This window comes from Haliotis rubra, unplaced genomic scaffold (genome assembly GCF_003918875.1).
Source record: "Haliotis rubra isolate DU_JTF1 unplaced genomic scaffold, ASM391887v1 Scf504, whole genome shotgun sequence".
NCBI lineage: Eukaryota > Metazoa > Mollusca > Gastropoda > Lepetellida > Haliotidae > Haliotis > Haliotis rubra.
In genome coordinates, this window is record NW_025767196.1 from 699,931 (window position 1) to 711,996 (window position 12,066).

A 12,066-nucleotide genomic window follows, 5' to 3' on the forward strand; every position below is an offset into this window, starting at 1 on the left:
ATGTAAATGTAATCCAGTAGAAAACCAATCCAGGTCGATGGTGTACGAAGACTTATAATCAACCAGGTGTAGCTATTTGATCCTCAAGTCTGCAAATTTTCTTTCACAAGCAGGGTTGAGAATCTACTCCAGCCCAGAATTTCCATAAGTGACAGAAAGCAAATAAAAGAGGATACTTCCAAGAACTAGTTTTTCTTCCACTGTAATCAATATAGCACATATAGTATAGCGAATTTGAAGGGGAGAAGACCCATGCACACAAATGAGCAACTAATAGTGTGAGCACTGATCCAGAAGACTGTAATACAATAAACAGGTAATAAGAGGGCACTGAGCTGTTTGTTAAACATGCATATACTACCCACAAACACTGACATTAATAGTTCCTCACTTCAAACAGTCGAAGGTGATGATATACTATTCTGCCTTACAATCCTTGCAATAGAGGTTGGACTGGCAAAGGATACAGACTCACTGGTCACATAAACTTTTTCATTGACATGATCAACAGACAATGTTACAATCGACTCAGATGTAAAGAAATTGCATGGAACTTGTGACTAAAAGTTTGACACAGATGGACAATTAACTTTCAACATAGATATTTACTGACTAACCCAAAGTTAAGTAAATATATCCTAAGACTTTTTCATAACTGTATCTAATTTGTTTTAATAAATATTTATGCAATACACAATGGATGCAGTACTCTCTTGCCATGACAACTGCCACACTTTTCAAATTCGAGATATAACATCAGGAAATCTAGGCAGTGAACAGTCTAGGATATATCCAGGCTTCAAATCCCGTTTAAATCATTTTCAACCGATCACACTGACAACACTCCCATTAATTTTACAATAATTCAATACAGTAGCAACTCAGCTGACAGACGTCTGCTCGACAGACATGACAGTTTTATCAGTGGAGTAGTTTCCCTCCTCAACACACTCAAGTCCTGACTGGCCCTCAGTGTACTGTGTGCACCCAGACATGTCAGATAGCATCTATATCTACACACAGGCTGGAATCAATACAGATGACATGGTTTGATGGTGTACTACTGGAAGACGGTAAGCCCAACTGGCCATGTAAAGGATGCATTGGTATACAACTTGATGGCTACAAAATGACAACATTACCTTTATGTGGGTCGCGGCAGATGGCGTGGATGTTGGGAAGTTTGAGGATGAGCAGTTGTTGCAGTACCTCCTGGAAGAAAGAAAGTCAAAATCAGTTGAAGTCTAAAATGAAATATTGCAACATAAATGTTACCGAAGCAAGCAGTGGCTTCGGTCACTTCTATTGACAATAACAAATTTATTGAAAAAACCCCTAAAACACATCTTGAGACTAGATGCAATTTCAGAGATTTCAGTTTCAAGAGCTCAACTACATTTCAGTCAAGTATGTTTATCCTAAAATATTCAGATGAAATTTACCACAAAGGAAAGAAGTGACTGATTCCTGTTTATGCAGCTTTTAGAAATATTCCAGCAATGTCATCACAGAAAACACAAGACTTGGGCTTCACAAATTGTAACCACTTGAGGAATCGAACACAGGTCTTCAGCATGATGAAGAAACACTTGAACTACTAGGCTTTCCCCACTGCCCCTGAAGATACTGAAAACATGTTTAGTGAGTAAGTGAGTGAGTATGTTTTAATGCCGCTTTTAGCAATATTCCAGCAATATCACGGTCGGGGATACCAGAAATGGGCTTCACACATTGTACCCATGTGGGGAATCGAACCCGGGTCTTCAGCGTAATGAGCCAGTGCTTAAACCACAAGGCTACCCCACTGCCCTAAAAACATGTTTAGACTAATTGACACAAAAACACTTTTATACATACATACATGGCCTAGGTTTTAAAGTCACTGTCCTAAATAAAGGGCTTTAAGGACTAATGGTTTATCTTTAAATTACACTGAAGTTAAGCTGTTAGTCCAGAATGCATAACAATTCTATATATGTTGAATGACAAATCATATTTAACTCATGATGTCTACCCTCAAAATTGAGAGAGGAGGACTCCAATACTCTACTGGACTAAACAAATATGACTCTCTTCAGCTGTCACTGTCTTAAAAGACATGGACACAGTTTAACATCTTAATTATTTCTTTATCAATTTTTTTGCAGTGAACACTTTTGAGTTACCTGGCAGCTAACAGTACCTCAGCTGTACTGTCATCAGCTTATCTCTACACGGATATGTCTACATACATGACAAATATTGATTGTACTCTCATTAAATCAACCATAAATGAGTGGTAGGGTACACATTGATTCAAACTCTATTATCTGCAGTATTCTGCAGTGTACCATATAACCTGCCACACAGGAGTATGTTGTCTCCCAAACATGCTTGGCTCTCTGCCAGTAGCATGGCTACAAGTTCTCAGTAGGTTCTGGTTGATTAAACATGTAGTCAGTAAATGTTAGCCACCCTGTACATAGTTTTCACAGACATATCCAAATTGGTTTGTAGCTGAGTGACATGTAAGTGAGTGGGTATATCTCTAAACCTTTAGCCATGTTAGCAGTAAAGAGGACCACTGTTGAAAATTCTAAAGATTTATTTTAGGTCCAAAGAGGAATTTATGGCTATGATGTAAATGAGGTTGGATCTCCAAAGGATTAATGGGCTTCGTGTACAAACCCATGGGGAATTGAACCCAGGCATCAGCATGTGAACGAATGCTTTAATTACTGGGGTATGCCATCACCCTCAAGGAATGAAATATTGGTTGTCCAAATTACAGAGTACAAGGGTGGGCATCAAAATGATGGACTGGGAAGGTAGGGCTTAGAAACCCAGGGCTACTTGGGTATCAAACAGCAGGTATTGGAACTATGAACTTGATTGGAAGGCATTAATGTTAGTGGAACAGTGGAAGGGTAGGTTTCACAATCATGGAGTGGGAGGATGGATTGATGGGGTGGGACAGTACACAATGGGACAACTGGGAAGTGTGGGAGTGAACCTGGGAGGGTGGACACTGGCATAAACTGGGTAGGTGGACACTGGGAGGGTGGACACAGGTATAAACTGGGTAGGTGGACACTGGGAGGGTGGACACAGGTATAAACTGGGTAGGTGGACACTGGGAGGGTGGACACTGGCATAAACTGGGTAGGTGGACACTGGGAGGGTGGACACAGTGGTATAAACTGGGTAGGTGGACACTGGGAGGGTGGACACAGTGGTATGAGTGTGGTCCATGACATGGAGTTGGAATAAGTTATCAATGTCTATAGTCTGTTTGCAGTGAAAACGTAGTGATGAATTTCACTTTAAACAAAACAGTAAATCGAATAAAGTGAAAATATGATTGCGGATCCTCATGATTTTACCTTGCCAATTGAACATGTAACTCTCAGAATTTTATTCAACTTAGAATAAAATAAGTTTAACAAACGATCATGGTTTCAAACCGCTATTATTGGTTTGTACTACAAGGGGGTATGCACATTAGATGAAACACCTAGAACAAATATGGTTGGTCTAAGTTAACGCTCATCATGTACCGCACGTGCATTTGTTTCACTGTTCCAACCACTACGCTTACCCCCTTGTAATACAAACCAATAATAGCGATTGGAATCTATGATCGTTTGTAAAACAACTTTTATCCTAAGATGAATAAAATTCTGATATTTAAATGTTCAATTGGCAAGGTAAAATTAAGAGGATTCGCAATCTTAATTTCACTTTATTTGATTTACTTTTTTGTTTAAAGCGAAATTCATCGCTACGTTTTCACTGCAAACAGACTTTAGGAGGTGTACACAATCAATGTCTCTGGGCATCTTTAGCAAAGGTTGGGGTGGTAGTCATTGACAGTCAGTAACTGAGAGAGTTGACACCAACCAGTCTTCTGATACTGGAAAAGCATACCTACTAAAACGTAGTCTGCAATAATCCCGATGCATTTGAATACTGCCAGTTCCATATGGACAAAGCTGGCATGGATTCCGCAGATTGCCAGGCTATATATCAAATTATGTTCACACACTGTCATGATCTACTACAGCCAGATATTATATATGATGAGAACACATTATCAATACTTATCAGTCAGATTATAGCGGGATCTTTGAGGTAAGCAGGCATGTCCAAATGTGCCTATAATTGGTTTGTATTGAGTATACATGAATGTATGGTTACTAAGCCTGTTACTGTGTCTGTGTATGATGTCCCCTGGATGTCAGGGGAACTTAGACTAAGGCCCATGGTTTGATAGCCTGTTACTGTGTCTGGCAGGTACTAGGGGAATGTCCACTGACTTGTCTCCAGGATCATGGCAGGGGGCGGGGGGGAACTGTCCACTGACTTGTCTCCAGGATCATGGCAGGGGGCAGGGGGGAACTGTCCATTGACTATGGTAGGATAACAGACAGAGATTTGTGGAGATTCCAGCTCATTACTAGAAGTGAAGCATGTATTGCGGACAAGTCACTCAGGACTCATCCTCCAGAATGTCCCGAAGGACTAGCATGTCGTGTATTGACCATCTCTTCCCAATAGCTCCACCCTTTTGTGATAATGTATTGACCATGTCTTTCTAACAGCCCTACCCAGCTGTGATAGTGTATGGACTTTGTCTATCTGGAAGGACCACACCTTTGATAGCATGAATGCACCTGTCAAAGTTGAATCAAGAGGACGCAGTAGAATTGTGATCTGAGTCCTATATGACAGTTTCACAAAGTTCTGTTCATACCGGTATGGCCACATGCTCCCTTGACCACCTTCATTATCCACTATGGGGGACCCAATTTACAACAAGTCCCAGTACTGTCTCGCCTGTCATAACAAGTAACCCAGTTGGATCTCAGACCAAGTTAGTTGGTTGATAGAGTCACCACACCTTGATGTTGCCCAATATCTGGTTGGCATGCAGTGTTCACTAATGGTGTTTCCAAGTAACAGGACATGGGTCCTGTAAGTTTCAGATGTCTGTCTGACTCGTTGAAAATTCACAGGACCCATAGAATAAAATTAAACACACATTTCAGATTTAACATCTGTTATAATTGGCACTGAAATTATTAACAAACATAAGATTTATAACAAGTGTCACATGTCACATATAACAACTTCAGTCAAAGTTATTGTGAAATATACAGTCCGACACTGGGGACGGCGGGTTGTAGACTTCTATCAGACCGTTGGGGAATCTGCCAGATTTGTCAGAGGGTCAGACGCTATTAGTGAATACTGTGCATGACTATTACAGGCCGCTGTGGTGTACAGTTTGTAATATATTTAGCCACTGTGACATTTTATTTGTAACAATTTTTAACCATTGTCACATATTCATTCACAAAAGCTGGTCCAGTAATGTGAAACAGTCGACCTATGCACCTGAGATCGCAAGAGAATCTACCAGCATTTAAGTCACAACTGAAAACTCATTTGTTCAGTGCTGCCTACCGAACTTGACCAATGTCTTTCCAGACTCATTTCCAGCGCTTTTGAGTGGCAGATGCCAGAAACTAGCGCTATATAAATATTTGTATGTATGTATATTAAATGTAAGATTTCTCAGGCAAAATGATACAATAGTGACATTGCTTTTAGCTATTGCGATACATTATTCGTAAAACCTTTCAGTTACTGTCTTTTGTACTATGCTATAGCCACATTATTTGTAACATTTTTTTAACCATCACAACATATTATTTGTAATTTTTGTAATTTTTTCAGCTACCAAAATGTATTATTTCTAATATATACTCATGGAAACAAATAAGGGAACACACGAAAGTACAAGTGTTCCTATATTTATTTCCAGAATTTCGACCACAGTGCAATACATACCTTGTGAAGAAACCTGGTAAAGAATAAAGGAACACTTGTACTTTCATGTGTTCCCTTATTTGTTTCCATGAGTATATAACATTGTGTTATTGTTTATATTACATGTAATATTGCTGATTTTATGGAAAGACTTCCGCCCGTATCCCCCCTTAAATTTCATTCTAGTCAATCATATCACCTGAATATATATATTCCTCATCTGGTAAGGATGAGTTTTAGCATGTTTCTTTAATTGTATCTTAACATACTGAAAGACATATCCAACTTTTAAAAATGCCACTCAAAGAAACTTTTCCTCATGGTTAAAATTTATGGGGGATACGGGCGGAAGTCTTGCCGATTTTAACACAACACATCCAACAGAATTATCAAAACACAGTGTTTGTGTTATGAGACATGGAGCTAGACATCCAGTGTAGGTATCGTGTAGGTATGTCCAGGTGTGACCACCATGAAGTCTTAAGGAGGAACGACCTTCAGGGTAATCAACAGGAAACGACACCTGTGAGCTGTCATGTATGTATGTGACGAATGTAGGTAGGTTTTGGGGTTACAACATTCACCATACACCCATTGATGTCAATCTTCACTAACCAACATTCTGTTGACATGTACAGTGTTAATACACAAGTTCTCACTGTTACTACAGTTTTGCACAAGATAATAACTATCAGGTCATGAACATTTTATAGCATGAGCATTTTAATGAAGAAGGGTGCTCTATACAAATTTAGCAATATTTACTTGATTCATGACTTAAAAAAGCAAATGAACAGCAAATGTTCAGTAAATCTCATAATGGATATTGATTTTGACATTTGTATCCTCACCGATTAAAAAAACAGCTGAATTTGTTTCAGGTATTATCTATTCATTTGCCTCTTGCAACAATCTTATTCAATCTTATTACGAAACTTAAAGTTTGAGAACATTAATGTTTCTGAATATTGGAATTGAAATGATGCAAAAGACGAGTTTGAACACTGCACTAGAACATTTAAGAACGCTTCCTTGCTTGCTTGGCAACAGCTTAGGGAGATGTCTGTAATTTATCAACATAATCCAAGTGTAAACAAAACTGGGGCAACAAAGAGAGTTCACTCCCCCATATTAACCTATGATACAGTACTGTTACACTTCTTATCAGTACATGAGACTTGTATTGAATTAGTGTTTCAGCATAGCAATTTCTTTCCTGCTGGCCTGGTGTATCATCAGTACTGTCTATCAGGACACTGACAACTGCAATTTATGGATAGTTTGCTACATTGTTACAGTCCTTGTGACTATCATTAAACACTACAGGCGTCATTCCTTATAAATAATGATTCTCGTGACTTTACACTTGTTGGATGAAATACCAGGAAGGTTACACCAGTCCCCCCATTACTGACTGACTGAGTTTGGTTTTACGCCGCTTTTAGCAATATTCCAGCAACATCACGGCGGGGGACACCAGAAATGGGCTTCACACATTGTGCCCATGTGGGGATTCGAACCTGGGTCTTCGGCGTGACGAGCCAACGCTTTAACCATTAGGCTACCCCACCGCCCCAGTCCCCCATTAACTGGACAGTGGATTATCAAAATGATAAAGAGCATGTTGCTTGATGCTAGTCAGCAATATTTAAGGATCATGTACACAGGATTGGTGATGCATCTAGAACAACGTACCATCACTGTGGAGTTTAAAGTAGACTCTTGCATTCACAAAATTGTGTCTGTGTGCATGTATATTCTATATCCAAGTATATTGTATGTCACATATTCCACAGTCTGTATCCTGGTCATATCAAGGGAGACAATAAAAGTGAACAAAGTTGTATTTTTCTGATGTCTTCACACTGTTGGAAACACCTTCTGAAATATGGACTAACGGGATCGGGTGGTCAGGCTCGCTGACTTGGTTGACACGTCATTGGTTACCAATTGCGCAGATCGATGCTCATGCTGTTGATCACTGGATTGTCTGGTCCAGACTCGATTATTTACAGACCGCTGCCATGTAGGTGGAATATTGCTGAGTGTGGTATAAAACTAAACTCACTCACTCACTCTGAACTATGACACATGTCAACAGATGACTGCATCCAGTCAGGAGGTCCTGATCGTCTCAATGCACAGAAACTGTTGTCAAGCGCTGGTGTTAAAACACGACAACAATGTCAGGTTTTTCAACTGACTGATTTTATGCCAAAAGTCCAAAATACCTCCGCAGTAACTTCTGGAGACATCTTTCCTCAAGCCTATTTACAGAGAGATCTGGGAACTAACTTCAACGTTGGCACAAGTTGCAGAATCAGAGTAGCCAATCCTCACTCTAACGTCTCTTGCCTTTGGATGTAATTGTTCTAAATCCAGGATGAGGACAGTAAGCTGCACATTGATCAGGATTATCCCAGCTCTTGAGCAGGGCGCTGCCAGGGATCACAGCGCCGACCAACTAGCCATGTCAGTGGGGGCCATATGGGGAGACAGGTTGGGGAGGAGATACAAGATTTGGTTTAGGGCGGACAGAGCGGGTGGAGATGACCCAAGGTGTACTGAGGGGTGGAGATAAGTCATGAAGGGACAGAGGGAGCGGAGATACAAGATTTGGTTTAGGGAGGACAGAGCGGGTGGAGATGACCTAAGGTGTACTGAGGGGTGGAGAAATATCATGAAGGTGTACTGAGGGGTGGAGATATAAGATTTGGTTTAAGGGCAGATGGAGTGGAGATATATGATATGGATAAGGGATGACAGAAGGGAGATACAAGATAACTCAGGACGATGACAAAGGGGTAGAGATAACCCAGGATGGACAGAGGAGTGGAGATATAACCCATGGATAAGGGAAAGAGCAGAGGTGGCAATGTTCAGCACAGGTTGAAACCCAGGATGAGAGCCATACAATGCAGGATGGACAGAATGTTGGGCCAGGATGGGAAAAGGATATGGCATGTTCAGCACAGAAAGTGATGGGAGGAGAATGTGACAGAATGTTGGGCCAGGTGGATATGGCATGTAAGATACAGAAAGGGGTGAGGAGTAAGAAGATCGACCATGTTGGATTCAGAGCAGGATGAGAGGCCATATCAGAAACAGGGAATAGTGTGAAGAGCCAGGCCATGTTGAACAGACAGTAGGGCAGGACAAGAGGCCATGTGAGAAAGAAATTTACGCCATGTTGAACACTGGTGGGTTGTGATGGGCAGGAGCCAGAAGGTTTGAGTTAGTAAAGGGTGTGGAGAGCAGTGAAAGGGATACAGCCACTTCAGAAAGTTAATCCAGTTTACACATTAGCAACAACAAAAGACGAGGCAGCCAAATTGCTCCAAGCTCAAGACGTTTAAAATCAATAAAGTGTTTTCCATTCCCAATAAATACACTTAAATTACATAAGTAAACACATTCTTCTACAAGAAGAAACAGAAATGGGACACAAGCCAATTGTCTGTCAAACACTTTGAAATTTGAATATTTTCTTTATGGCATTCAAGATGGGAAAAGAGCTCTGTTAGAAAATGAACAATTCACATTCTTATCTCTACGGACTTCAGTCAATGACCTTTAAGGCGAGGAAAGATTCTACAAAGAGAACATTAAACTGATTTAATCTGAGCATTCCCTGACGAACACATATCCATGAATTCAGCTAGGGCTCACTGAAAACCCAATGCAATCGCACTGCATTATCTTTCATTTCCCTACCGCGCAATGTGCACTCACACCAAACTTGCTTTAAATAGTTGGTCAATATTGACAAGGATCTCCCCCAGCCCTGTGTTTACTATGGGGTCAATGTGTCTAAATAACTCTTTCCCTCGTAACGCGGCTGCTTGACATGCTCCGATACACAACTCAACAAACATTCACAATCGACACCGGAGACACGATAAAAAGTTCTGAACTCTTCTTTCTGATCTGATCTTTATTGTTTACCAAGCCATGCCTTAACATGCTCCGGCTGCACACGAGTAACGGAAAGAATGAATTGCCAAAAACTTTCGCTGTAATTACATTAGTGAGTGAGATTAATGCCATTAATAGTAGTATTTAGTATTTATTCATTCTACTTTAGCCAAGTATGACCTTTGTTAATTCTACCCATGTGGGGAATAAACAAGGATTTTAATGTGACAATTAAATTCATATTTTTTTTAAAATTTCTTTAATTTTTTTTTTAAGTATTTTTATGGCACCTGATTTCTTGCCAAGCCTCAGGACCCAGAGTCAATGAGTGAGTGTGAAAGAAATTCATTCTTTGATGAATGGAAAACTGATTTCATTTGCCTTGAGTTTGCTGTATGCCCCGCTTGTATGGGGCAAAAAGAGGTACCCATATCTTTCCTGTTAGTTTTATCCAGTTCTGAACTGCAGCTAAATTGGATCGCTGAGACCTGGTTGAGAAATATTGCCCTCAAAAGCCTTTTATCGATGAGGACTACAATCATTGGATTTTTACTTGTCTTCGTCTCAATTTAGTAATTTCCAGATAGCAAACTAGTATGAATTTTGAAGAGTGAGTGAGTGAGTGAGTGAGTGACTGAGTGAGTAAGCAAGCAAGTCTTTATGCTACTTATCAAATACCTCAGAATGGATAATGCCTCCCATGTACATATGGAAAATCATATGTAAGTGGTGTGACACCCTAACCACAGCCTGCCACATGTCCCGTGCAGATCTACACAGAGCAATGTCAAACAGTTCAAAAGGAAATGCCTATGCAATTTTGAGCTCTGGAAGAAAATCCATTATGTACATTATCCAGCTAATATATTTTGACAGGTAAAATGCTAACGACACAAAATTCTCCTCAATAGAACAGAATACTTTCCCTAGCTTCTCAGGCATTATAGTCACATTAAGTAAAGTGTATTCAGCCCTACTCATGCAGTCTGTTAACAAAGCCGTCTATTTGATTATGAACTGAAATTCAAATAAAAATGTTCCTGCATTCAGCGAGTCAGGACTGCTATTCACACCCATCACTGAAGCTGAACCTTGCCTCCCTCCACACCCCACTGCCCCACAGAGGATCTCCTCGACCACATCCCCTACACCTGTGTCACAAGCTGATGTGGAAATGTCACCAGACAGTCAGGGGTTCAGTCTTTAATCTCGACTTGCTTCACCTATAGTACATTCTGTCACAGCATTTAATTCAACTGACAAGCAAGTTGGTATCCATAAATTGGTTGCATGTTGTTGTTCCATTTTGTGCCAAAAACATCAGTCAACAAACCAAAATCTTGTATCTTTTTGGATGAAACTCTACTTATCAGTATCACATTTCTTACCTCCATTCTTCCTGCTAACATCAACATCACAGAGTACACATACTTGCACCATTATAATCATCATTATTATTTCATCATCATTTTCTGTACATTTTGGTCTTAGTGTATGGGAGTGAGTGAGTTAAAATGTTACGTTGCATTGGCATTATTTCAGTCATATAGTGACGAGACCAAGTCTGCATGTATAAACATTTTAATTACAAAGTTTAAGCAGTTTCTTAAAATACACATTTCCTCATAACATTACTTAATTTACAAATAGAAAAAGTCATCGCGACAAATTTAATTATCAAGCAATTTGTCACATGCATTCAGGGGTGGAAATAACTTTAAAATTGCTAGTGTACTCCGGTACAGTGGCACATGTAACATCACTTGCCCTGATAATTTTTCCACTATACCGGCCGTTTTCTTGTTGATTTTTTAAATAAACAACATAATTAACGTTGGAAAGTCAACTGGATACTGGTACAGTGTGATATACAAATTTGCTTGCCCAACAGAAAAAAACACTGGACTCGGACGTCGGGCAATGGGTTATTTCCACCCCTGGCATTACAATTTATGATACAGATTAATTTCTCTTAAGTAGTTCACAATGAGATGCCCACTTACGTAGGAAAACACATCTTTCCATTTATCGCTTCATAATGTGAGTCCCTTGTATCTGAAAAGTCCACAGTCAAGCAGAAGTGAGCATCTATATTAAGATTTTAAACACCAGTTTCGCTGGTTTCCGTGCAAAGACAGATCACACAGATTTATTTTTGACTGCCAATCATGAGATTTATGATCACTTAGGCATTGACCTAAATCAAGACACATACTAAAGTGGACATGAATTCATTTGAGTGGAATAATCCCTGCATCAGTGCAGTGATAATTTGTAGACAGCTGCATGGGACCTCTGACTGTCACTGAACAGGTGCGTTGTACAGGTGTGTTGTGCAGG

The 12,066-nt window shown here is 39.9% G+C and overlaps 1 protein-coding gene across 1 annotated transcript in view; it reads right to left on the bottom strand.

Annotated features, from left to right (window-relative positions):
• LOC124291980 (girdin-like) overlaps window positions 1–12,066 on the bottom strand; it is a 96,424-nt gene that overhangs the window by 47,249 nt on the left and 37,109 nt on the right. Inside the window, 1 exon segment of the mRNA XM_046729058.1 lies at window positions 1,143–1,212. Within this exon segment, the coding sequence (XP_046585014.1) occupies window positions 1,143–1,212 (70 nt within the window).